The sequence below is a fragment of the Chiloscyllium plagiosum genome, chromosome 16 (assembly GCF_004010195.1).
Source record: "Chiloscyllium plagiosum isolate BGI_BamShark_2017 chromosome 16, ASM401019v2, whole genome shotgun sequence".
In the NCBI taxonomy this organism is placed as follows: domain Eukaryota; kingdom Metazoa; phylum Chordata; class Chondrichthyes; order Orectolobiformes; family Hemiscylliidae; genus Chiloscyllium; species Chiloscyllium plagiosum.
In genome coordinates, this window is record NC_057725.1 from 5,180,299 (window position 1) to 5,204,478 (window position 24,180).

Below are 24,180 nucleotides of genomic sequence, written 5' to 3' on the forward strand. Positions count from 1 at the left end.
GTCCATAGGGAATGGCTGTTTTCATAAGTTTTGGGTGGAAGCTAGAGAAGTGTAGCATTGTGAGGTTATCCATGGATTTCCTTCATGGAGATGCATGTGTCCAAGAATGAGACAGATACTGAACAGTAGTCCATGATAAGTCTGATGTTGGGATGAAACTTGTTGATATTGCTGTTTCATTGTTTCAGTAACTCCTCGTCATGAGTCCAGAGGAAGAAAATGACATCAGCTTATCTGGTGTATAGTGTTGGTTGGAGCTGCTGTGCAGCAAAGAATCTTGTCCGAACTTGTGCATGAAGATGTTGGCATATTGAGGTGCCAATTTGGTCCCCATAGCTGTTCCGTGTGTCTGGATGAAGAACTGGTTGTCAAAGGTGAAAACCTTTGAGTCTGACTTAAGATTGGGATACAGACAGACTCTGACCTCACACCTTTGATGGATTGTCTGAGCCTAGATTTATATATTAATGAACTGAAACCTGCAACCCATTCTAAAAGGTGGAAGACTTAAGAGCAATCTAGGTTTGTTCAACATATCATTTTACTTGCATGACACTGTAATCTTTTGATATAAATTCTGTGTCTTATGGTCCTGATCCACAGCTACCTGATGAAGAGGTAGCGCTCCAAAAGCTGGTGCTTCCAAATAAACCTGTTCCTGGTGATGTGTGATTTTTAACTTTGTCCACCCCAGTCCAACACCGGCTTCTCCACATCATTACAATACCAAGGCATACAAGGCGATGGGCGAAGTGTTGAAAAACGGGTTTAGAATAGTTAGGTGGTTGCTTTTGACCACTGCAGATGAGATGAACTGAAAGGCCTTTTTCTGTGCTGTCGCTACTTGACTTTATTACTGCAAGTTACTTGAGACAATGCAGTATTTTGTAGTTTTTTCCAAAACTACAGAACAAAAACAAACATTCTGTAGTGATCATTTCCTTTGTAAGGCTTATTAGCTTCCTCTGTGTTGTGCATTCCATGATGGTCATGTCTTGTTAAGTTTGAAATAACTTTGCCCTCGATCTGTTTGAAGTGATTATTTCTTCACAACATTTATGATTATCCACCTCATATGAGTGAAATCAAGGTTAAATGATTTTTTGCTTCCTGTGCATGAGAGTGGTCACATCCTTCTTTGTGGTTATCAACTGTTCTCAGTTTTGTGTTAAGTAGGATGCTGACAGAGCACCCTCTGTATACCACTGGCTATTAATTCCTGCATCTATATCTTCCTTTCACACCTAAACCCCTGTGATGAGGTGTCGCTTACAAACAAATATTTGCTTGGCATCCTGGTGGGGCAAAACAGAATTACCAGTCAGTACATGCTTCACTTATAGAGTAATAGAACTGTACAGCATGGAAACAGACCCTTCAGTCCAACCTATCCATGCTGACCAGATATCCTAAACTAATCTAATCCCATTTGCCAGCACTTGGCCCAAATCCCTCTAAACCCTTCCTGTGAATATATCCATCCAGATGCCTTTTAAATGTTGCAATTATACCAGCCTCCACCACTGGCAGCTCACTCCATACACAGCACCCTCTGCATGAAAATAATGCCCATTAGGGCCTTTGTAAATTTTTCCCCTCTCACCAGTTCTGGACTCCAACACCTTAAGGAAAAGACTTTATCTATTTATTCTCTCCATGCCGCTCATGACTTTATAAACCTGTAAGGTCACCTCTCAGCCTCCGACACTCCAGGGAAAACAGCCCCAGCCTATTCAGCCTCTCCCTACAGCTCAAACCCTGGAAACATCCTTGTAAATCTTTTCTGAACCCTTTCAAATTTCACAACATCCTTCTGATAGAAGGGAGAACAGAATCTCACACAATATTCCAAAAATGGCCTCACCACTGTCTTTAAATACTTTACGATACACTACAGACCAGTTCCAACCTATTCCACTCTTAAGCAGTTGAGACAGAGGAACAATTGTTAATGTATTAACTCGGTCAGAATAGAATGAAATAATCCCTGAGAATGCTCTAAATTGTTCTTTGTTCTCTGGTCTCCTTGCTTTCAAAATCCTCTTGAACTTCTCCTGAACTGGGCCAATACCATAAGACCATAAGACCTAGGAGCACAAATAGGTCATTCAGCCCATCAAGTCTGCTCTACCATTCACTGAGATCATGGCTAATTTGATAATTCCATTCCCTCCCTCACCATCGATTTAGTAACCAAAGAATGTTACTTTCAACTTCATGAAGCAACGTTTGTGTGTTTCAGCTTTGATGCCATATTCTTGAAGTTGATCAGGGACTTCTATCAGCTTGACAATGTGTTCCATCTCTGTGTTACTGTTCAATTGAATATCATCACTCCCTTCACCCCATTTACTATCTGATCCTTGATGCTCGGGATCAGCAGACGACCTCAAATAATAGATATTCACTCTCTCCTTTTCCCAGTTCTGATGGAAGATAATTAACTTGGATTATTAACTCTGCTTCTGTCTTGACAGACGCTGAGTATTTCCAATATTTCGTGGTTTTTATTAGTTCTCAGGCAGCTGAAAGATTCTGCTTTCCTCTTGACTAGCTTCTCATCCATTTATTCAATACCGTCTCGACAGTAGCCTCTTCCTGTGAGGAGACAAGGGCAGCAGATGAAAGGGAGCAGCCCCACATGCACGCTCCCATCTGAGCCACACACCATCCTGATTGCAACTATTCAGTGTCTCAGTGTCAATCCTGGAGCTCCCTCCTGAAAGCCCTGCAGATGGAATGGTATTGGAGCTGGCTCATCACCACCTTCTCAGGCAATATCAGTGATGTACAATAAATGTTGGCATTGTCAGCAACCCTGACATCTCATGAATATTAGGACCTGGGGCAACCAGGTGCATAATCAAATGGTTAAAATATAGTGCAATAGATCAGAAGTGGAAGAATGTAAAATAATATAAAATCACCATCAGCAATCACTTACTAATGAGTATGATTGTCCACCTAGGACATTCCATATCTCTGGTCATGGGATCTGTGGATCCTTGTGTGACTGATGAGCCCAATCCGAGAGGCGCATCTTCCATCACACACCGACCTAGTGTTTCCGGGAGGTGGGATTGGTCCTTGGCTTTGAGATCCTTGACATTCCTTTCCCTGGTTCCTTTTCTGTACTTTATCTTGCAATGGGTGTTCTCAAAGAATTGTGTCTGTTCACACAGGAGTTTCCTTCTGAATGAGGGTTTCCAATGTATTGATGTGTTTGATACTCAGAACTCTCGTATCCTGAGCAGAATGCCAGCCCAGCAGTGTTGGTTGCTGATGATCACAGCCCCTCAACACTAGTGCTGTTATTGTGCCTGTCCTCCCAGCTATCAAATATATCAAAGAATCCTGCATTGACCCTCCGAGGAACATCCCACGCAAACCCCAACCATATCGCGTAATCCCACATTTACCATGGCGAATCCACTTCCCCATTCCTGATGAAGTGCTCCAGCCTGAAACGTCGATTCTCCTGCTCCTCGAATTCTGCTTGACCTGCTGTGCTTTTCCATCAACACACTCTCAACTCTCAACTCTGATCTCCAGCATCTGCAGACCTCACTGTCTCCTAATCCACTTACCCTGTACATCTCTAAACATTACAGATATTTTTTTTCCCAGCGTGATCAATTCACCTAAACTGCACATCTTAGGACTGTGGGAGGAAATTGGGCAGTTGCCCAAAGCTGGAATCCCTGGCGGGTCCCTGGTGCTGTGAGGAGCAGTGCTATCCACTCAGCCACAGTGCCTTTGCACCATAACTCATTATCTTTGCACTATAAAGCATTTTTTGTACATTGGTGAAATGTCCAAATATGTCTCATCCTAAATGCTATTGTTTTCTTGCCATTGTCAGATGATCTTCCTTTCTTTACTGAAGGTGGGTGAGTTATTCTGGGTTATAGCTCTTCACACATACAGTTATTTATTTAATTTAAATTATGAAACTGGACATTGAATATATTTGATAGCATGCCAGTTAAAAGGTTATTACACACAGTAGAAGATCATGGTTTTGGGAGTAATGTACCGAAGTAGCTCCACAGAGGCTGATATCCCATCATCAAGTTCCCCTTTATTTACACATACATAGCGCCTGACAGCTCTCAGAGTGAACAGAACCTCTGACACTCCTGTTTATATCTGTCAGCCAGAACTCCCTGATTGGACCAGATTAACAGCCCCAGTCAGGGAACTCATATTCTATGAGGTCCAACTGGCTGATCTCATTACAATCGCTACAGTACAGGCAAGTATAGAAATAAAAGCTGAAACTGCTGGAGATGTTCAGCAGGTCTGTGAACAGAGAATCAAAGTTAATGTTTCAAGTCCATATGACTTCTTCAGAATTACTGAGTGTATTTTACTTGGGCATGTAAAGAAAATTGACTGGGAATATCGCTGCTGACCCTGACTCAGCACAATAGCTTGATTGTATGCCTCAGGTTTCACTACAGATAGTTTAAATACAACACAAAAGGAGGAAAGATTTGCATGTATACAACGCCTTTCAGAACCTCAAGATGTATAGAAGGTCTTTATAGCCAATGAAATACTTTTGTAGTGTTGGAATGTCAGGACTGTGCCAGCACACAGCCTAGTCCCACAAGCAGCAATGCAAACATTATTGGAAAATACTTCTTATTGTATATTGCTTGAAACAATAAATAGTGGCAGTTCCCTTTCTGTTCACATAATATTGTGAGGTTTTTTCATCTTCCTGAGAGGGCGGATGGTTATACCTATCTGCAATACCCCACCTCTGAGAGTGCAGCATTCTCACAGTACTGCGCAGAGTGTCAGCATAAACATTGATATTCACACCTCCGCAGTGGGATTTCAATCTCCTTCTGATTCAGACGAGAATCCTACCCACTGAGTCATTCTGGTCACAGCTGTCTAAATATTAGCAAACATTAAGATTAACAAGATGCATCTTGAAGTTGGTCTCAGTTTAGGACAGATTGGAATGCCATCCACTATATTACTCTGCTTGTCTATACTTCCAACTTAAATCATTACCTTCTCCAGTGTCCAAGCACATTGTGTGGTAACATGCCCAGATATAGAATCTGTCTTTAAATGATGAAGGGAAAGTCCACAATGGTTATGCAGTAATGTTGAGTCAGCTATGCCTCCTGACACCACTCTCGCAATTAAATCATAAGATTCCTCATTCAAGGCCCACTGCAGGGATGATGGCTGGCATTCCAGTGCACGACCAAGGGAGTGCTGCATTGTTGAGAAGACTGGCTTTCAGCTGAGATGGCGAAAATTTTGATGAAAATTCATTCCTGATGAAAGGCTTTTGCCCGAAATGTCGATTTTCTTGCTCCTCAGATGCTGCCAGATGCTTTTCCAGTGCCACTTTAATCTTGACTTTTTCAGCTGAGATGGTTCACTCAATCAGCATCACAAAAACAGATGATCCAATCACAGTCATATTGCTGTTTCCTGAAGCTTGCTGTGAGCAACTTGGGTGACCTTTTTTCTAAATTGCTGTAGTGACTACATTTCAAAAAGTACATCAGAGGCTGAACGCATTTTAAGATTTTTATTGTGAAAAGTGCTAAATGAGTGCAAGACTAATTTTTAACAGGAGAACTCAAGTAATGTTCTGGGGACCCGGGTTTGAATCCCATCATGACAGATGATGGAATTTGAATTTAATAAAAAACTGGAATTAAAAATGATGACCATGAAACTGGTGCTGGTTAGGAAAAACCCATCTGGTTCACTAATGTCCTTTAGGAATGGAAACTGCCATCCTTACCTGGTCTGGCCTACATGTGACTCCAGACCCACAGTGTTTGACTCTTAACTGCCCTCTGGGCAAATAGGGATGGGCACTAGATGCTGGCCTAGCCAGATATACCCAATTTCTGTGAATGAATGAATAAAAAAGTCTGATTAGTCATAGTTAAGTAGAAGAAATTGTTACAGGTAGAGCGCAAAAAGTAAACTACATTTTAATTCTTGCAGATTTTGCAGAATTCAATATAATTACCACTGATGGCATATTCCTTTGTGGAACATTGATGCTTACAAAAGCCGTATTTGTAGAAATGCCTTTGGTGTGAGTTCTAATTAATAGGTGTCTTATTTTTAAAATTGCCCTCTGCCTCTGCAAATGAACTTTGACTATCTAATCCTGGACCAGTGCTGTCGTTTCCAAGGTTCAATAAGAATCAGAACTATGTGTGCCCTTACCGCATGATTCCTTTACTCCACTTCTAGACTCCCTCTGCTGGCATACGTTTTATTTATTTATTCTTTCATGGGATATGGGTATCACTGGCGTTTATTGTCTGTCCTCATTACCCTTATGATGGTGTTGGGAAGCCACCTTTTTAAGCGCCCATAGTCGTTGGAATGTAGGTACACCTACAGTACTGCTGTAAGGGAAAGAGTTGCGGGATCTTAGCCCAGTGACAGTGAAGGAACATCAATAGATTTCCAAGTTAGGATATGATGTGGCTTGGATTGGAACATGCAGATGCATCTGCTTGCTCTTGTCCTGAAGGAAGGTAGTGATTATGTGTTTGGAGAATGTTGCTTATGTTGCTCATGGAACCGTGTTGAATTACTGCAGTGCAACTTGTAAGTGGTACACACTGCTGTCACTGTGAGTAGGAGGTGGAGGCCGTGACTGGTAGCCTTAAGTGAACAAAATGGACAGGGCAGTTTTCGCAACACTGAATTGTGTATTCAAATATATGGTTGCTTTTGGAGAGTGATTTGACCAATTGGCTGTTACTTTGCTGTGGGCCACGCCAGACCCGCTCAAAACATTTTTTGAGAAGATTTGTAGCTCAGGTTGAGGTTCTGGATGTGGGTTTGCTCACTGAGCTGAAATGTCTGAAAATGAACGTCCCAGCTCAGCGAGCAAACCTACATCCAGACTGCTCAAAACATTTCAAGAAGGTAGCCCAGACTCAACTTTTCTAGTTGCTTTGAGCAGCTTAAGGTGGATATTTCAGGAGTGATGCAGCTGGTCAAAATCCATCAGTTTTAAAACAAAACAGAATTTATTTACAAAGCACCAAATGAAACACAAAGAAAAGAGATCAGAATACAGAATAACTTAACTCGTCCAAACACCCAGCAGACTATCCCAACCTAATGACGCTGTTCCAAATTCCTGCAACAGTGCTCATAAATACCCCTTGACAAAACAGATAAAATCAAACACAAGGTCTTATAGGAGAGAGAGAGAGAGAGAGATGGCAGAGCGATTCAGCATGGGACATCTTGTTCTATGTAGTTGATTCTTTGACCAGCAGTCTCAAAAAAAACCGAGCAGCTCCTGAACAGCCAGACTGCTGAAACCAAACCAAACCAGAGAAAAGCTGAGAGAGGAAAACTGGCCACTCTCCTTTCTTTGTACAAGTGTTTGTTTAAAACTTTAAAAGCTTCTTCAAGTTGGTAAAACCAGTATCTATGCATTAATGAACTCTCGTAAAAAAAAGTCCAAGGATGACCTAATCTTGTTAAAGGAGCAGCATCGTCACAACTTGTGTCAGATTTTACTCTATCTTCATTAAATGTAAACTTTCCATTTCATTAAGACTACCATGACAGTAACTTTGACTGCTTTTACTGTGATCAGCAGTTTCTGTCATCAGTCGTGGTTTTACATTGAATTAAACACAATATCACAGAATTACTTTGATGCAGAAAGAGGCCATTCAGCCTGTTGTACCTGCTCTGACTCTTCAAATAAGCAGCACCACCTCGGGGGGATCTCCTGCGTTTCCCCCATACATTTTCACATTATTTCCGTCCAAATAATCATCCAGTCCCTTCTTTAATGCCTCAATTGAACCTGCCTCCAACACATTTACAGGCAGTGCATTCCACATTTTTGTTGCAAACGTTTCGTCCCCTGTCGAGGTGACATCCTCAGTGCTTGGGAGCCTCCTGTGAAGCGCTTCTGTGGTGTTTCCTCCGGCATTTATAGTGGCCTGTCCCTGCCGCTTCCGGTTGTCAGTTTCAGCTGTCCGCTGTAGTGGCCGGTATATTGGGTCCAGGTCGATGTGTTTGTTGATGGAGTTTGTGGATGAGTGCCATGCTTCTAGGAATTCCCTGGCTGTTCTTTGTTTGGCTTGCCCTATAATGGTAGTGTTGTCCCAGTCGAATTCATGAATTCGACTCCATCAACTCCATCAACACACACACAGACCTGGACCCAATATACCGGCCACTACAGCGGACAGCTGAAACTGACAACCGGAAGCGGCAAGGACAGGCCACTAGAAATGCCGGAGGAAACACCACAGAAGCGCTTCACAGGAGGCTCCCAAGCACTGAGGATGTCACCTAGACAGAGGACAAAACGTTTGCAACAAAAATTTCCAGCTCGGCAAACAGAACCACAACAACGAGCACCCGAGCTACAAATCTCCTAAACTTTGAGTGCATTCCACACCCTAACCACTCGCTGGGTGATAAGGTTTTCTCTCACACATAACCCTTGCTTCTTTTACATATTGTAAATCTGTACCCTCACGTTCTTGATCCTTTCACAAGTGGGTACTCTGTCCAACCCATTCATGATTTTGAAGCCCTCTTTCTTCTCTCCAAGGAGAGCAGTCCAAACTAAAGGAGTATGGACTTCAGTTCATGACTAAAGTATGACATTCCTCTAACATTCCTGTAACATTCTTGTAAAGTTCTTCTGCACTCTCTCCAATGCATTCGCATCTTTCATATAATGTGGGGCTGCAACTGTACGCAGTACTCCAGCTGGGGTCTGACAAGTGTTCTTTAACGATTTCTGTAATTCACAAACTAGGAATCATCAGTGAACTGATATCACATTCTAATGTTCACAATGAGGTTTAGAATGTTTTCAAGCTTGCTGTTTAGATTGCAGAATGAGGTGTGATTAAACTGCTGCATTTGCAAATTTAAATATGTCTCCACTGACCATACAACAAACAGTACATTAAAGAAAAACCCTCATCTCAGTTCCACTGATAGCTCTATCCCTTCAAGATCCAGCGTTAACTGCTGAGATATGACATGGGCTTGGAAGGGTGGAGAAGTGTGCACTTTTACAGACTTACCCTGAGATGTCAGCCAGTTGAATATATTCACTGGGGATTGCATATCAGAATATGGCTGCCAGTGTCATAAGAAAAGGGTCAAGAGTGTGGTGCTGGAAAAGCACAGCAGGTCAGGCAGCATCCAAGGAGCAGGAGAATTGATGTTTCAGGCAAAAGACATTCATTAGGAATGAGGCTTGTGGGCCGGAGGTGCTGACAGGTAAATTGGAGAGGGTGGAGAAATAGGCTTGGAGGGAAGTTCACTGAGAATGCAATAAGTAGATGAAGGTGGGGGAGAAGGTGATAGGTCGGATAGGAGGGTGGAGCAGATATAGGGGAAAGGCAATGGACTGGTCAAGAGGAAATACTGAGTTGGAGGCTTGAGACTGGGATAATTGGAGGGGGGGGTGGGAAGGGTAGGGGATATGAGGAAACTGTTGAAATCCACATTCATCCCTTGCAGGTTCCCAGGGTGTAATATGAGGCGTTCTTCCTCCAGTCCTCAGGTGGTAAGGGTTTGGCGATGGAGGAGGCCCAGGACCTGCATGTCCTTGATGGAGTGGGACGGGAATTTGATTAGATTAGATTACTTACAGTGTGGAAACAGGCCCTTCGGCCCAACAAGTCCCCACCGACCCGCCGAAGCACAACCCACCCATACCCCTACATTTATCCCTTACCTAACACTACGGGCAATTTAGCATGGCCAATTCACCTGACCTGCACGTCTTTGGACTGTGGGAGGAAACCGGAGCACCCGGAGGAAACCCACGCAGACACGGGGAGAACGTCCAAACTCCACACAGTCAGTCGCCTGAGGCAGGAATTGAACCCGGGTCTCTGGCGCTGTGAGGCACCGTGCCACCCACGGTGATATACGGTGAAGTGATATATTTCCCTCCCCACCTCTATCAGTATTCCGGAGGAACCATTCCCTCCCTCATCAGATCCACATCCCCCACCAGCCCACACCCCACTCCTGGCACCTTCCCCTGCCACCGCAGGAAATGCAAAACCTGCACCCACACCTCCCCCCTCACCTCCATCCAAGGCCCCAAAGGATCCTTCCACATCTGACAGAAATTTACCTGTACCTCCCCAAATGTATCCGTTGCACCCGATGTGGTCTCCACTACATCAGGGATACAGGACGCAAACTTATGGATCATTTCAGAGAATATTTCTGGGACACCCGAACCAACCAACCCCACTGGCTGAATACTTCAACTTCCCCTCCAATTCCATCAAGGACGTGCTTCCTCCATCGCCAAACCCTTATCACCTGACGCCTGGAGGAAGAACGCCTCATATTCCGCCTTGGGACCTGCAACCACATGGGATCAATGTGGATTTCACCTGTTTTCTCATTTCCCCTCCCCCCACAGTATCCCAGTCCCAAGCCTCCAACTTGGCACCGCCTTCCTGACCTGTCCATCACCTTTCCCATCCTTTCCGACCTATCACCATCTCCCCCACGTTCATCTACCTATCACATTCCCAGCTACCTTCCCCCCAACCCTATCCCATCCCCCCCTCCCATTTATCTCTCAGCTGCCGGCCCATAGGCCTCATTCCTGATGAAGGGCTTATGCCCGAAACATTGATTCTGCTGCTCCTCGAATGCTGCCTGAACTGCTGTGCTTTTCCAGCACCATACTCTTGACTCTGATCTCCAGCACCTGCAGTCCTCACATTCTCCTCATAAGAAAAGGAGTCTAGCTGTGACACAATTTCCCTCACCTCGCTGACTGGGTTCCATAAGATTGTGTCAGATTGCGAGGCATGTAGTGCCAAGATTATTAACAGTTTGTGCTTGTGTCTTGATGGTTTTACCTGTGAAACCCAGCAGTTTTGTTGTGCACCTTCTGAGCTCCATAAATCTCCGTATTTGCAGTCCGACTCTGTGGGTGTCAGCATGTGAAGGTGATCAATACAGATGGTGGGAGTGTGCTCATTCTGATAGACATTGGTGCAGTTTTGACTGAGTGCGAAATCAATAAGCAGAACTGAAATGAGGTTATTTAAACACAAGGCTTAAATACTCGGCCCTGACCTAAATCTACAAGGTCCAGCTGAAGTCAGCTTGAATGATATCAGACAGGTCCATTTCTAGCTTGCAGCCCTTGGTGAGAGGTTGATCAGTCACAGTCGGTGAGGAAATCTCAATGCTGTACGTAAGAGCATAAGATCCAGGAGTGGAAACAAGTCATTCAGCCCCTCCAGCCTGCTTCACCGTTCAGTACGATCACCACTGATCTCATCTTGGCCTCAACTCCACTGTCCTGCTCGCTCCCCATAACCCTTCAACTCATTACTAATTAAAAATCTGCCCATCTCCTTCTTAAGTTTACTCAATGTCCAAGCATCCCACACTCTAGGGGCAGTGAATTTCATAGATTCATGACCCTTTGAGAGAAGTAATTCCTCCTCATCTCTGGTTTAGATCTGTCATCCCTTATCCTAAAACTATGACCTGTCATTCTCGATCGCCCCACATGAGGAAACTTTCATTCTACGTCTACTTTATCAATCCTGTTTAGCACCTTATATTTGTCAAATAGATCTCCTCTCATTCTTCTAAACTCCAGAGAGTAGAGGCCTAAACTGCTCAATCTCTCTTCATAAGATAAACCTCTCATCTCTGGAACAATCTAGTGAACCTTCTCTGAACTGTCTCCAATACAACTACACCCCTCCTAAAGTAAAGGGACCAGAGTACGCAGTACTCCACCATTGCCTTGTATAGTTGCAGCAACACCTTTTTCCTTTTACACTCTATCCCTTGAGCAATAAATGTCACAATTCCCTTTCCTTATTACCTACTGTTTCTGAATACTAGTTTGCTGTGATTCGTGCACAAGGGAGGGTTTGAACTACAGGGAGAGGCTGAATAGGCTGAGGCTGTTTTCCCTGGAGCGTCAGAGGCTGATGGGTGACCTTATAGAGGTTTATAAGATCATGAGGGGCATGGATAGGGTAACAGACAAGGTATTTTCCCTGGGGTGGGGGATTCCAGAATGATAGGGCATAGATTTAGGGTGAGAGGGGAAAGATTTAAAAGTGGGTCTAAGGAGCAACTTTTTCATGCAGAGGATGGTGCACATATGGAATGAGCTGCCTGAGGAAGTGGTGGAGGCTGGTACAATTACAGTTAAAAAGCATCTGAATGGGAATAGGAATTGGAAGGATTTAGAGGGATATGGGCCAGGTGCTGACAAATGGGACTAGATTAATTTAGGACATCTGGTAAGAATGAATGAGTTGGACCGAAGGGTCTGTTTCCATGCTGTGCATCCCTATGACTCTATGACACCCAGATCCCTCTGTTCCTGAACCAGTGATGCAAACATTCACCCAAAGGCCTTATCAAAGCAACATGTGATAGTGGCAAATGTGGGAGGATTTTGGCTTTGGTGTTACTAAGGTATGACACAGGTGATCGAAAGACTAGATTATTTGGCTTACTTCAGGTTGAGTGTACCAGTTGTACAGAGGAACTCATAAATGAGACAGATTTTAATTTTTGTCTTGTGTTATCTCATAACATCTTCTAAGTGCTGTGAAGAGTCATTGATTGGATGGTTTGAAATTAGACATGCTTATTAAAGGTTAGAGGTGGGGAGTGTGATTGGCGATGAGGAACACAGAGAGCAGCAGTTAAAAATCACACAACGCCAGGTTATAGTCCAACAGGTTTAATTGGAAGTACACTAGCTTTCGGAGCGACGCTCCTTCATCAGGTGATTGTGCTCCGAAAGCTAGTGTACTTCCAATTAAACCTGTTGGACTATAACCTGGTGTTGTGTGATTTTTAACTTTGTACACCCCAGTCCGACACCGGCATCTCCACATCAAGAGAGCAGCAGGTAAGAGTTGTAGAGCAGGGAGTGATACAGGCGTGAAAATCACTAACTGGGGCACTAGGAAAACCTCTGAAATAAACAGAAAAAGTAAAGAAAGGAAGTGGGAAATGAATCACTGATTGTTCAAAAAAGAACTTTGGAAAAAGGTTGAGTAAGGGAAACACTGCTGAGAAAACTGAATGATTGCCTGTGATAAGTTAGTGAACCTGAAACATTGATCAAGTATTGTATTAAGAAATGTGAGGAATTTAAAATGTGTTGGGAGGAGATGGAATAAAACACAGCTGAAGAGAGGTGCAAAAGTCAGTAATGCCTACAAAATTTTAATAACCCTTACGGAGAGTGATTTCCATTACAGTGCTTCCCTTCCCGGTGTGGCTTTGTTTCTGAAGTAGCATCTTGAAATTAAGATTTGGTGCATTTTCCAGCTGCAAAGGGTGTGTAATTAAAATCTGAGATCTTGCCTTTTGCCCCCTTCATTGATTGTGGCAACCTGATGACATTGCATCAGAACTCAATGAGGATCATACCTTCATTTTCATAAATTTCCATTGGACGTATTGCAGCCCCATTTCAAAAAAAAGGAATGCCAGATGAACAAACACATGAGCCATGCATTGCATTGAGATTAATGGAATGTGGAGTCCTGCCAATTAAAGATGTTCACAGCACGCCAAGATCCTACTCCAGGGGACTGACTTGGCTATCCTGATCTGTTGCTGTTTATCGCAGCTGAAAGTGGCATTTTTCCTTTCTGTTTCAGATACATGACGGATGGTGGGCTGGGGCTTTATACTCGTCGACTTAACCGCTTGCCAGATGGAATGGCCGCTGTTCGAGAGAATGTCCAACGCAACACATCTGTGGGCATGGGTGATGCAGACAGGTAGGAGTCTTGATGTTTCGAGTTGGGATGAGAAGTTCCTCAAGAACTTCCAAGCTGAAATGTAACACATTGAAAATTTAACAGCCATCCCTGAGCTTGTTGAAGCAAGGAAGTTTATTGTGGCTGTTTTGTCTGTCGTTATTTGTGTTCTTCTTTTGCTATGACTCATTCTGTTCCATAAAGTTGAGTGAATGAATCTTAATTGCTTTAACCCTGTGTACAGATCAAAGGCAGTTACTTTGTTTGGAATTAAGGTGCAGATGAACAGCTATTGAATTGACAGAGAGAGGAGATTAGTGGGGATGAATGGTCCACTCAGCTATGGGTGCAATGATCTAAGTCTATTTCTGTTGACATTTATGTCCACATAGAGTAATTGGTCTCTGTGAGAACCAGCTGCAGCATGAACATTCACCAAGTTTTGATCAAAGTGTATGCACCATGCATTGGTATCATGTTGGCAGCCAAGAATCACATCATGATGTCCAAAACAGCCAGAGTTTAGGTGATGGTCCTGAATGAATTATCGGCATCCAAGCAGGCTACATAGGCAGGTGTGAACATAGAGTCATGGAGATGTACAGCACAAAACAGACCCCTCGGTCCAACTCATCCATGCTGACCTGATGTCCTAACCTAACCTAGTCCCATTTGCCAGCACTTGGTCCATAACCCTCTAAACTCTTCCTATTCATATACCCTTCCAGATGCCTTTTAAATGCTGTAATTGGACTAGCCTCCAACACTTCCTTTGGCAGCTCATTCCATACACGCATCACCCTCTGCATGAAAATGTTGCCCCGTAGGTCCCTTTTATATCTTTTCCCTCTTACCCTGAACTTATGCCCTCCAATTCTGGACTCTTCCACCTCAGGGGAAAAAAAACCTTGTCTATTTACCCAATCCATGCCCCTCATGACCTTATAAACCTCTATAAGGTCACCCCTCAGCCTCCGACGCTCCAGGGAAAACAGCCCCAGCCTGTTCAGCCTCTCCCTGTAGCTCAAATCCTCCAGCCCTGGCAACATCCTTGTAAATATTTTCTGAACCCTTTCAAGTTTCACAACATCCTTCTGATAAGAAGGAGAGCAGAATTGCACGGAAGACCAAACTTAAAAATTAGATTTCCTGCCTGTTGATCAAACTAGTCTGGTGAATGTGTCTCGTACCTGAGTCTTGAGGGTGTATCAGCAGCAAAGGAATTAAAAGAATCATTTAAAATCAGTGAATTTTGAAGAATACGATTTGCCAGAAGTTATTTACAGCTGAAGGGAGCAAGACGTTGGGATTGCACTGACAAAAAAGACTATTCATTTGAGGAGACCTTTCCTTCATTGCAATGTCATACATTACATGCCTTTCTTGTTAAAATATTTACTTAAAGTGTTGTTTTAAGCAATTCAAATCTCTCAAGGTCTGTATTGTTGAAACGGTTGAGTTTCTAACTGATGTGCTTCGCAAAACGGGCTGGCAGACACTATACTATGGGAAATGGCCTTTCACAAGTGCCAGGGGAATGTCAATATTTGTCTAATTTTGTGAATTAAGATCATATTGAGTTTGCAACTTGTGCACTTCTTTGACAGCAGCTACTGGTTTTGTGTGGTGTAATCGGTCCTTCGAAAACTATTAGTGTCAATTTTTGTCACAGCAACACACTAGAATTCAGCTCTTTTTCTGAGGAAGCCCGGCTGGTTTTAGTCAGGAAGGAGCCCCTTCAGCTTTCTTTTGTCAGTGGAAAATGTGTCTATGAGGCTGAACTGTTGCTTCAGATAAGGGAAAGGTAAAGTCACCAAAGTCCCACTCCCTCATTAGAAAGAGATGACTGTGAGTGGTTTAACCTGAGTCACCATACCTGAGCTGAGGGGTGAGATTGAGAAGGTGAGTTGTGGAAGCCCTACAGTGCAGGAAAAGGCCATTTGACCCATTAAGTCCACACCAACCCTCTGAAGAGCATCCCAACCATACTATCTCCATTATCCTGCATTTCCAATGACCAATTCACCTCACCTGTGCATCTTTGGACTGTGGGAAGAAACTAGAGCACCCAGAGGCAAACCACTCAGACACAGGGAGAACATGCAAACTCCACACAGTGTGGAATTGAACTTGTGTTAACCACTGAGTCCTTCATGGTGACTAACGAATAAGACATGAATAATGAATAATAAAAACATTCTCCTAAATTTGCACCCCTCAGCTCAGGTATGGTGACTCAGGTTAAACCACTCACAGTCATCTCTTTCTAATGAGGGAGTGGGACTTTGGTGACTTTACCTTTCCCTTATCTGAAGCAACAGTTCAGCCTCATAGACACATTTTCCACTGACAAAAGAAAGCTGAAGGGGCTCCTTCCTGACTAAAATGTCAAGGCACTTACCTCAGTCGGAAAAGTCCAGCCCATACTTTGGTGAAGTGATGTTCATCTTGGCATTTCACCTGTTATGGGAAATAGCTGTATGAGATCAATCTGAAGAAGGGTTACACCCGAAACATTGACTGCTCCATCTCCTGATACTGCCTGGCTTGCTGTGTTCTTCCAGCCTCCTGCTTGTCTACCTTGGATTCCAGCATATGCAGTTTTTTTTGTCTCTGTGTGAGATAATCTGGCTTGGCTTGCATTGTGATTGCTCTCTTAGCCAAAGAAACATCAAACATTTTGACTCATGCCTGGAGAATGGCTTCGTAAGGGCCAAGTGTGAGTTTCATCATGCAGGCAAAAAGCCAGGAGCCAATGAGAGCGGGTGGCAAGAAAACTATAGCCCTGAAACTCTTCCATGGTCACATGCATTTTTAAATGAAGCCTTGATCTGGCTGTAAAGAAAATTATTAACCTTATTTAATCAAATGTTTTATTAATGCACTTATTCCAAAAATGATGCAGCCAATAATTCATCTCAGTGTGAAGCCTGGCTGTGGATAACCTCAGGTCTTCTGTGACATTTTGAAATGAAAGGATTATGAAGAAAGCAGAAACCATGCAAGTTGAAAATTAATGAGATCAGAGTGAAATGTAATAACTTTATGGAACCCTTGAAAAGGAATTTTACTGTGAGTTTCTCGGTATTTGAAATAAAAGGTTTGATAATGATCCCATTTCGTTTTCTGATGTATTGCATTCTTGCCTATGATTTCTTTAATTTCATTGGTCAGATATAAACTGCATTATATTTTCTGAAGGATGCCACTGAGAATTAAACCCACAGGCCTTGGGATAATCATGAGCTGCTTTTAAATTGTGCCAAGATGTGTATTCATGGCGTCAATTCCTGGTACACACATCTCCATTCCTAACTTCACCTCAGTAAAGAGACTTGCTCAGATTAGTTCAGGGCAATTCAGGGCCTATACAAGTGTATTCACCATAGCCTTACTCAAGTAGCTTGTTGCAGTATGAGAATTGATAGTACATAAGACTTTCAGGTGTATGTGTGTGCGTACGTGGTAATGTTTGTGCACACGTGTGTTTGCATTTTCAAGTGTCTCTACATGTGTACACATATTTTTGTGTGTATGTGCACATACATGTGTGCAGACATGTCTGTATGTGTGTGTGTGCACATAGGTGTGTATATATACATGAGTGTGTGGGTATTTGTGCATGTAACATATGTGTGCACGTATGTAGGTATATGTGTGTATGTATCTGCATGTGTGTGTGTGCATGCATATGAGTGTGGCCATGGGTATGTGCATGCATACTGAGCAGGATAGTTATAACCTGACTACCAGTTATAACCTGCACTGACAGATTGGTTCGGCCACTGTTGGAATCTTGCGTGCAATTCTGGTCTCCTTCCTATTGGAAAGATATTGTGAAACTTGGAAGAGTTCAGAAAAGATTTACAAAGATGTTGCCAGGGTTGGAGGATTTGAGCTATAGGGAGAGGCTGTATAGGCTGGGGCTATTTTTCCTGGAACATCGGAGGCTAAGGGGTGACCTTAAAGAGCTTTATAAAATTATGAGGGGCATGGATAGGATAAATAGACAAAGTTGTTTCCCTGGGGTGGGGGGTAGTCCAGAACTAGAGGGCAGAGGTTTAGGGTGAGAGGGGAAAGATACAAATGAGACCTAAGGGGCAACTTTTCACGCAGAGGGTGGTACGTGTATGGAATGAGCTGCCAGAGGAAGTCGTAGAGGCTAGTACAATTGCAACATTTAAAAGACATATGCATGGTTATGTGAATAGGAAGGGTTTGGAGGGATACGGGCTGGGTGCTGGCGGGTGGGACTAGGTTGGGTTGGGATAGCTGGTCAGCATGGACGAGTTGGACCGAATGGTCTTTTTCCGTGATGTACATCTCTAGACTCTATGACTCTTTATGAACTCAGTGGTAACGAGAGATGGAACCTGAGGCAGATCTGGTTTTGTGCTGTACTCACTGAAGTGCTACTGGGAAAGGATGTATCCACTAACCTTACAAAATGATGTCTCAGCAGGAAGCTGTAGAACTTTTGGACGATATTTAACAGAGTTGGGGGAGGGGGGTCTCCAGGAATGGTCAGAGTCCCCTGTGTCTCCTACCCATCGAATTAACTGTCGTTCAGGCATTTAATAGGGCAGCAGAATGCCTTCCCTGACACCAAGAACCCCAGGGTTGGAAATTCATTGTCCCAGGAGCTTCTGGCCAATCAGAGGCTGATTGCCTTGCATTGCTTAGCAGAGTCACTGTAGGAACTGTGGCCCAGGATTGCCAAGGATCCCAGACCACAGCAGATAAGGCCAGACTGGAAGTCTCTTGGGGAGAGCCTGTGAGATATGATCAGACAAAAAAGCTGAGGTTGACCATTCAACCCATCGACTGTGCTTTGCCATTCATTGAAATCATGGCTGAATTGATCATCTTCAATGCCACTCCCCTGCCGTTCCCCTTAACCCTTGATTCCCTTACGCATTAAAAATCTGTTTTAGCTGTGAATATATTTAATAACCCAACCGTAACGAGTCTTTTTAATGAACAATTTCACAGATTTGCTATCATCTGAGAAAGGAAATTGTCTGAAACGTGTGACTGCCATATTGTGATATTATGCCCTCTAGTCCTAGACCCCCATCCCCGGAAGCAGCAGGAAGTGATGGCCTAGGAGTGTAATAGCTGGATAATAATCCATAAACACAGGTAACATTCTGGGAAGTCATGTTCAAATAAAATAAAAATATGGAATTTAGAATCCAATGATGACTGTACAACCATCATCAATTGATGGAGGAAAAATCCATCTAGCTAACTCATATCTTTTAGGAAACTGCTCTCTCTTTATTTGAGAAAAAGCATTTTTTTGGAATTTTAAACAAATATACAATTTATAGGGAAGGCAGAATCATAAACGGTAGATTACAAAAATTGACTTTCATCTTTACTCAGTCTGGTCTATTTGTGACTCCAGCCCACAGCAATGTCGGTGACTCCAAACTGCCTTCTGGACAATTTGGAATGTGCAATAAATGATGCCCTATACACTGGCACCCCTGTGAATTAATAAAAGAGAACAGTCCTCATTTACCTTGATGTAGAGGAGCCAATGTTGGACTGGGGTGGACAAAGTTAAAACTCACACAACACCAGGATGTGGTCCAACAGATTTATTTGGAAGCACTAACTTTCGGAGCACTGCTCCTTCATCAGGTGGTTGTGGAGTATCAGGGAGAGCGCTCTGAAAGCTAGTGCTTCCAAATAAACCTGTTGGACTGTAACCTGATGTTGTGTGATTTTAACCCCATTTATCTTGTCAAGCCCACTAAGAATCTAGTATGTTTCAATAATGTCACATCTGATTCTTCTGTCTTCCATTGAAGGTGGAGGTGGGTACTGCTGATGCTGGAGATGAGAGTCAAGACTAGAATGGTGCTGGAAAAGCACAGCAGGTCAGGCAGCATCCATGGAGGCCTTATTCCTGATGAAGGAATGTTGATTTTCCTGCTCCTTGGATGCTGCCTGGCCTGCTGTGCTTTTCTAGCACCAGTCTAATCTTGACCCTGTCTTCCATTGAATACGTGTCCAAAGAGGAGTAGTCAGTCAGCAGAAATTAAGGTGACGGGCTGGAAGTAAGATAGAAAGTAAGGATTTAATCGGGCCCCCTTGTCCTTCCAAAGCAGATACTGAGGGCATTTGAATGATGCCAACCACCCCCATTCCCGAAAGTCTGTAATGAAACCTGAGAATACCTCCACCTGTTACAGCCCAAGTCAATGCCCACGCCACCAACCTTGCCTTGAGGAATGCATAGATTCTCCCCTCTGTGTGGATCGACGAAACATTCCGCCATGTTACACTGCAGTCTCAACATCAGTGTGCAGTGCAATATACTCATAGAATAGAATTATAGAATCCTTACAGTGTGGAAGCAGGCCATTCAGCCCATCAAGTCCACACCAACTCTCTGAAGAGCATCCCATCCAGATCACTCACCCCCCCACCCGCCCCACCCATCTTGTCCCTGTAAGCCTGCATTTCGCGTGACTAATCCACATAGTCTGCACATCCGTGAACATTATGGGCAATTTAGCATGGCCAATCCGCCTAACTCTATCTCTCTATGCTGCCAGCAATGATATAGAACCTAAACTGACCCAAAATGGAGTATCTCACACAGGACCCCTCTCTGGCCTCCTGTTGCAGTTACACCTACAGGTATATTGGTGTGAAGTGCTACATCTATTTGTAGTGTGAATCCCACTGCCCTTTACAAAGCCTAACTAGCACACTAACGGAGTTGCTGATCCCGCAGTAATACTGACGCCTGGAACCTTTCTGGTAGCTTGTGGCCTGTGGAGCAGTTTAAGCTGCTTGATTATTTTGTAGAACACAGATTGGTGCCAGCAAAATAATGCCACAGCAGGATGAAATGCTCATAACTTAAATTAAAAAGGGATTTGTCATGCTCTCACATTTACACAGCCACATATATTCCTTTCAGGTTTTTAGTTGTACTTTGGACCTGTGTTTTAGTTACCCTGGAGCTGAAGTGATTAGCCTGTTTTTGAACTGCTTTTGCTTAATCAGCTGGGGGCAGGAAGCACTCTTTGATCATTCCACGTGCGCCTGATACTGTTCTCACTTCATGTGCGTGTCTGTGTCCGTAACAAAGGTCACTGAACAGTTAAACCATTACACATCCCTTCAGCTCACCCTGGGCGAGGTCAGTGCAAAACTGTCTGGGAGGCAGGAACCTCCCCTGTCTGTAACACACCCAACACTGCTTTTCAAAACTTGAACCATCAGAGGAGCTTCTGCTATTTCCTCCAGGCCATGTTCAAATGTCCCAATGAAACCAGGAACTTTCAGACAAGTCCCAGACTTGTTTCAGAGATGTTTCAATAAATCTCCACTTAAAATATGATAGCAACATTAAAGAGTCTTTGAGACAGATGCAAAAACAGGCAGGGAATAGAGGGATACAGACCATGTGCAGGGAGTACTGCCTTCTCAGTTTCTCTCTCCACCAATAATATCAATGTTTTATGTCAGTCTCTGCCTGTGTGCATGTGTGTGTCATGGGAATGTTATAAGAATCTAGCCTTCTTAACCAATAGAGTCATATGTTGACATACATAATATTATTTACCTACATCTAGGATCTATTTGTTTGTAATAAATGGTGATCCTTGTTAAGTGCAGGAACCTGTTGTGTGCTTTCAGTCAACCTGGCTCTATCAGACAGATACATTGCGGACTTTACTTACTTTGATAAAATCTTAAGCTTTGTGAAGACTCCAGGAATAGTGAGGTTTGAGTTCCAGAGTGTTACCCCAATAAGGCCTGATAGCATGTAGATTTTAGACAGGAGCTTTTGCACCAAATTGTCTTTAGCACATCCCTGGAGGAGTTGTTTGTGGTTATTATAATGTGCTTTGCCGTCAAGAGTTCATTACTTGCTACAAGCTCCTATATATTTTTCTTCACACATTTAACCCTATTAGCATAATATTCAGACCTTACAAGTTGCAGTCTCCCTCCAGCATCTCGGCAGAGTGAGCGAGACAGAATTAATTTAATGGTTGAAGGACAGGTTAATGGAATCATTGGAACTCACAGCTGGGCTCACTTATTATACCAATGACAAAAGCCTTCGCTCCTACGAATAACTTTTTTCTTATTTCAACATGGTGGCTCATGATTGAAGTTTACAAGGTAGATTTAAATGCTGCCTTTTAATTATTTTTACTTATCCTTTTCAGGCACATAATTTCAGAGCAGGAAGGACTAGTACCTGGACCTTCTGTCTGGAAGTAGGGACAGCACCTCTGCTTAATCAGAACCTAAAACCACAATTTATGCTAAAGTTAGTTGCCTTAACCATTGCCACTGATTAGATTTGTTTGCTATCTACTGAGTTTAATTTGAAATCTAAGGAAATGTTAGCAGTATAAATAAAACAGTTACATTACAAAATATAACAAGCACAACATGTTTGCTGAAATTGAACATTTTTCAAACATCCAGCAAGCATTTCAGGAAATAAATGGGATAACTATCCCAAAGCTGCTGGGCAGTTCCATGTTTGAAACTGCCAAGAAAAACATCATAATTGCAAATAGGGAAATAGCAGGATGATTGTTTCAGATAAATTCCTTATAACTTCAGGATCGACAAGTATTAAAAATGTATATTTTACAAGTTACTAACTCAAGAAATATAATGATGTGTTGTGTTCTGAGACAAAACCTGTATGAGGTATACTGGAATCCATGGTTGGAATTTCCTGGTGCAGTGTGGGGGGAGGTGCAGGAATGAAGAGGAGCTTATATAATGGTGTGGTCCCATGTTACCAGATCTTCATTCATCCTTGTACTGTGCACAGCCAATTTTACCAGATATGGGCTGGAAGATGGACGGATAGCTGACAGCTTGGCAATGCCCAGTTCTCAAAGTCACTGAACAAACCATTGTCAGGAACTTTCCTGCGTGGTTCTGATCTTAAAAATAGCATCAAGGCTCAGAGTGAGCAGCAGATAGATTGTGGACTAGCTATGAGACCATACGTTTGAACCAGTCATCAGGCTTTGTCTTTGAAAAGTGCCTCAATCAAGTTTGGACACTCTTCAGACTAGAAAAGAGGGATAGCTGTATGGATGGCACAGTGCCTCAGTGGTTAGCACTGTTGCCTCACAGCACCAGGGACCCAGGTTCAATTCCACCCTCGTCTGTGTGGAGTTTGCACATTCTGCCCGTGTCTGCGTGGGTTTCCTGTGGGTGCTCAGTTTCCTGTGGGTTCTCTAGCTTCCTCCCTCAGTCAAGAGATGTGCAGGTTTGGTGGACTGACCATGCTAGATTGCCCCATAGTAACCAGGGATATGTGGGATATACATTAGCCATGGGAAATGCAAGGTATTAGGGATGGGGTGCACTGCTGTTCAGAGGGTTGGTGTGAACTCAATGGGCCGAATGGTCTCCTTCCACACTGTAAGGATTCTGTGATTCAGTGGTCTGATAACAGCTCCAGAGCCTTTATTACAGGGATTATGTTATAATGGAACTGAGATTTAATGGAGAAAGTTATGAACATTCCTTTGTGATATTAATAAAGACTTCTAGTTATACTGCCATGGTGTTAAGACCCTGTCTGTCCCAGGCTGCCAGTGATAGTCATGCACATCATGAAGCCAAAGTGAAGTGTTCTGAGTGACAGGAAATCTCCCAAGTCTGCAGAACCCACTGAGGCAGTTGGTCATCATCACAGGGGAAGCTTCATTTACCATTGGGGTCAGACTTTGACTCTCCTTCAGGAGAGGAGGCAAGTGGCATAGATGTGGGCGTGCAATGACCAGGGGAGCTCCAGCAAGGTGCAGAAACCAGTGGGTGTGGACAAGAAAAGCATCTGGGCAACAGGCAACAGAAGGCACTGCCTAGCACCACAGGCTGCATGGTGTAACTCAGCCGTGAATGGTTGATCCATGCTCCAGTGTATGAGATAGCCACAGCCTGTATCCTCTGGGTACATGAGTCCTCCTGGTGCCCAGTACATTCAAAACTACTTCTCCTGTCAGTCATTAGCAGCTTTGTCATCGTGTTTAGAGGGGAGCAGGGTGTATTTTTACCAGTCAAAAGCCTATCAAGAGGAGCTACCATTGCCTTTGACCTGCCCTTTCTGCTCTATGTAAATTCCTGTGGTTTAGTACCTGGCATTGGTGTAAGTTATGGTGAGTTCTGTCCACCCATTGCTCCCCAGAACTGATGTCTTATTTCTAACTTATTTTTTAAACTCATAGAGTCATAGAGATGTACAGCATGGAAACAGACCCTTCAGTCCAATCAGATATCCTAACCCAATCTAGTCCCACCTGCCAGCACCCGGCCCATATTCCTCCAAACCCTTCCTATTCATATACCCATCCAAATGCCTCTTAAATGTTGCAATTGTACCAGCCTCCACCAC

The 24,180-nt window shown here is 43.4% G+C and overlaps 1 protein-coding gene across 12 annotated transcripts in view; it reads left to right on the forward strand.

Annotated features, from left to right (window-relative positions):
- The window catches only part of nav2a (neuron navigator 2a), a 1,099,168-nt gene that overhangs the window by 867,704 nt on the left and 207,284 nt on the right, over positions 1 to 24,180 (forward strand). For all 12 annotated transcript variants that reach the window (XM_043705381.1, XM_043705372.1, XM_043705374.1 and 9 more), the window contains one exon: positions 13,680 to 13,802. In XM_043705381.1, coding sequence (XP_043561316.1) covers positions 13,680 to 13,802 — 123 coding nt within the window. The remainder of the gene's footprint in view (positions 1 to 13,679; positions 13,803 to 24,180) is intronic.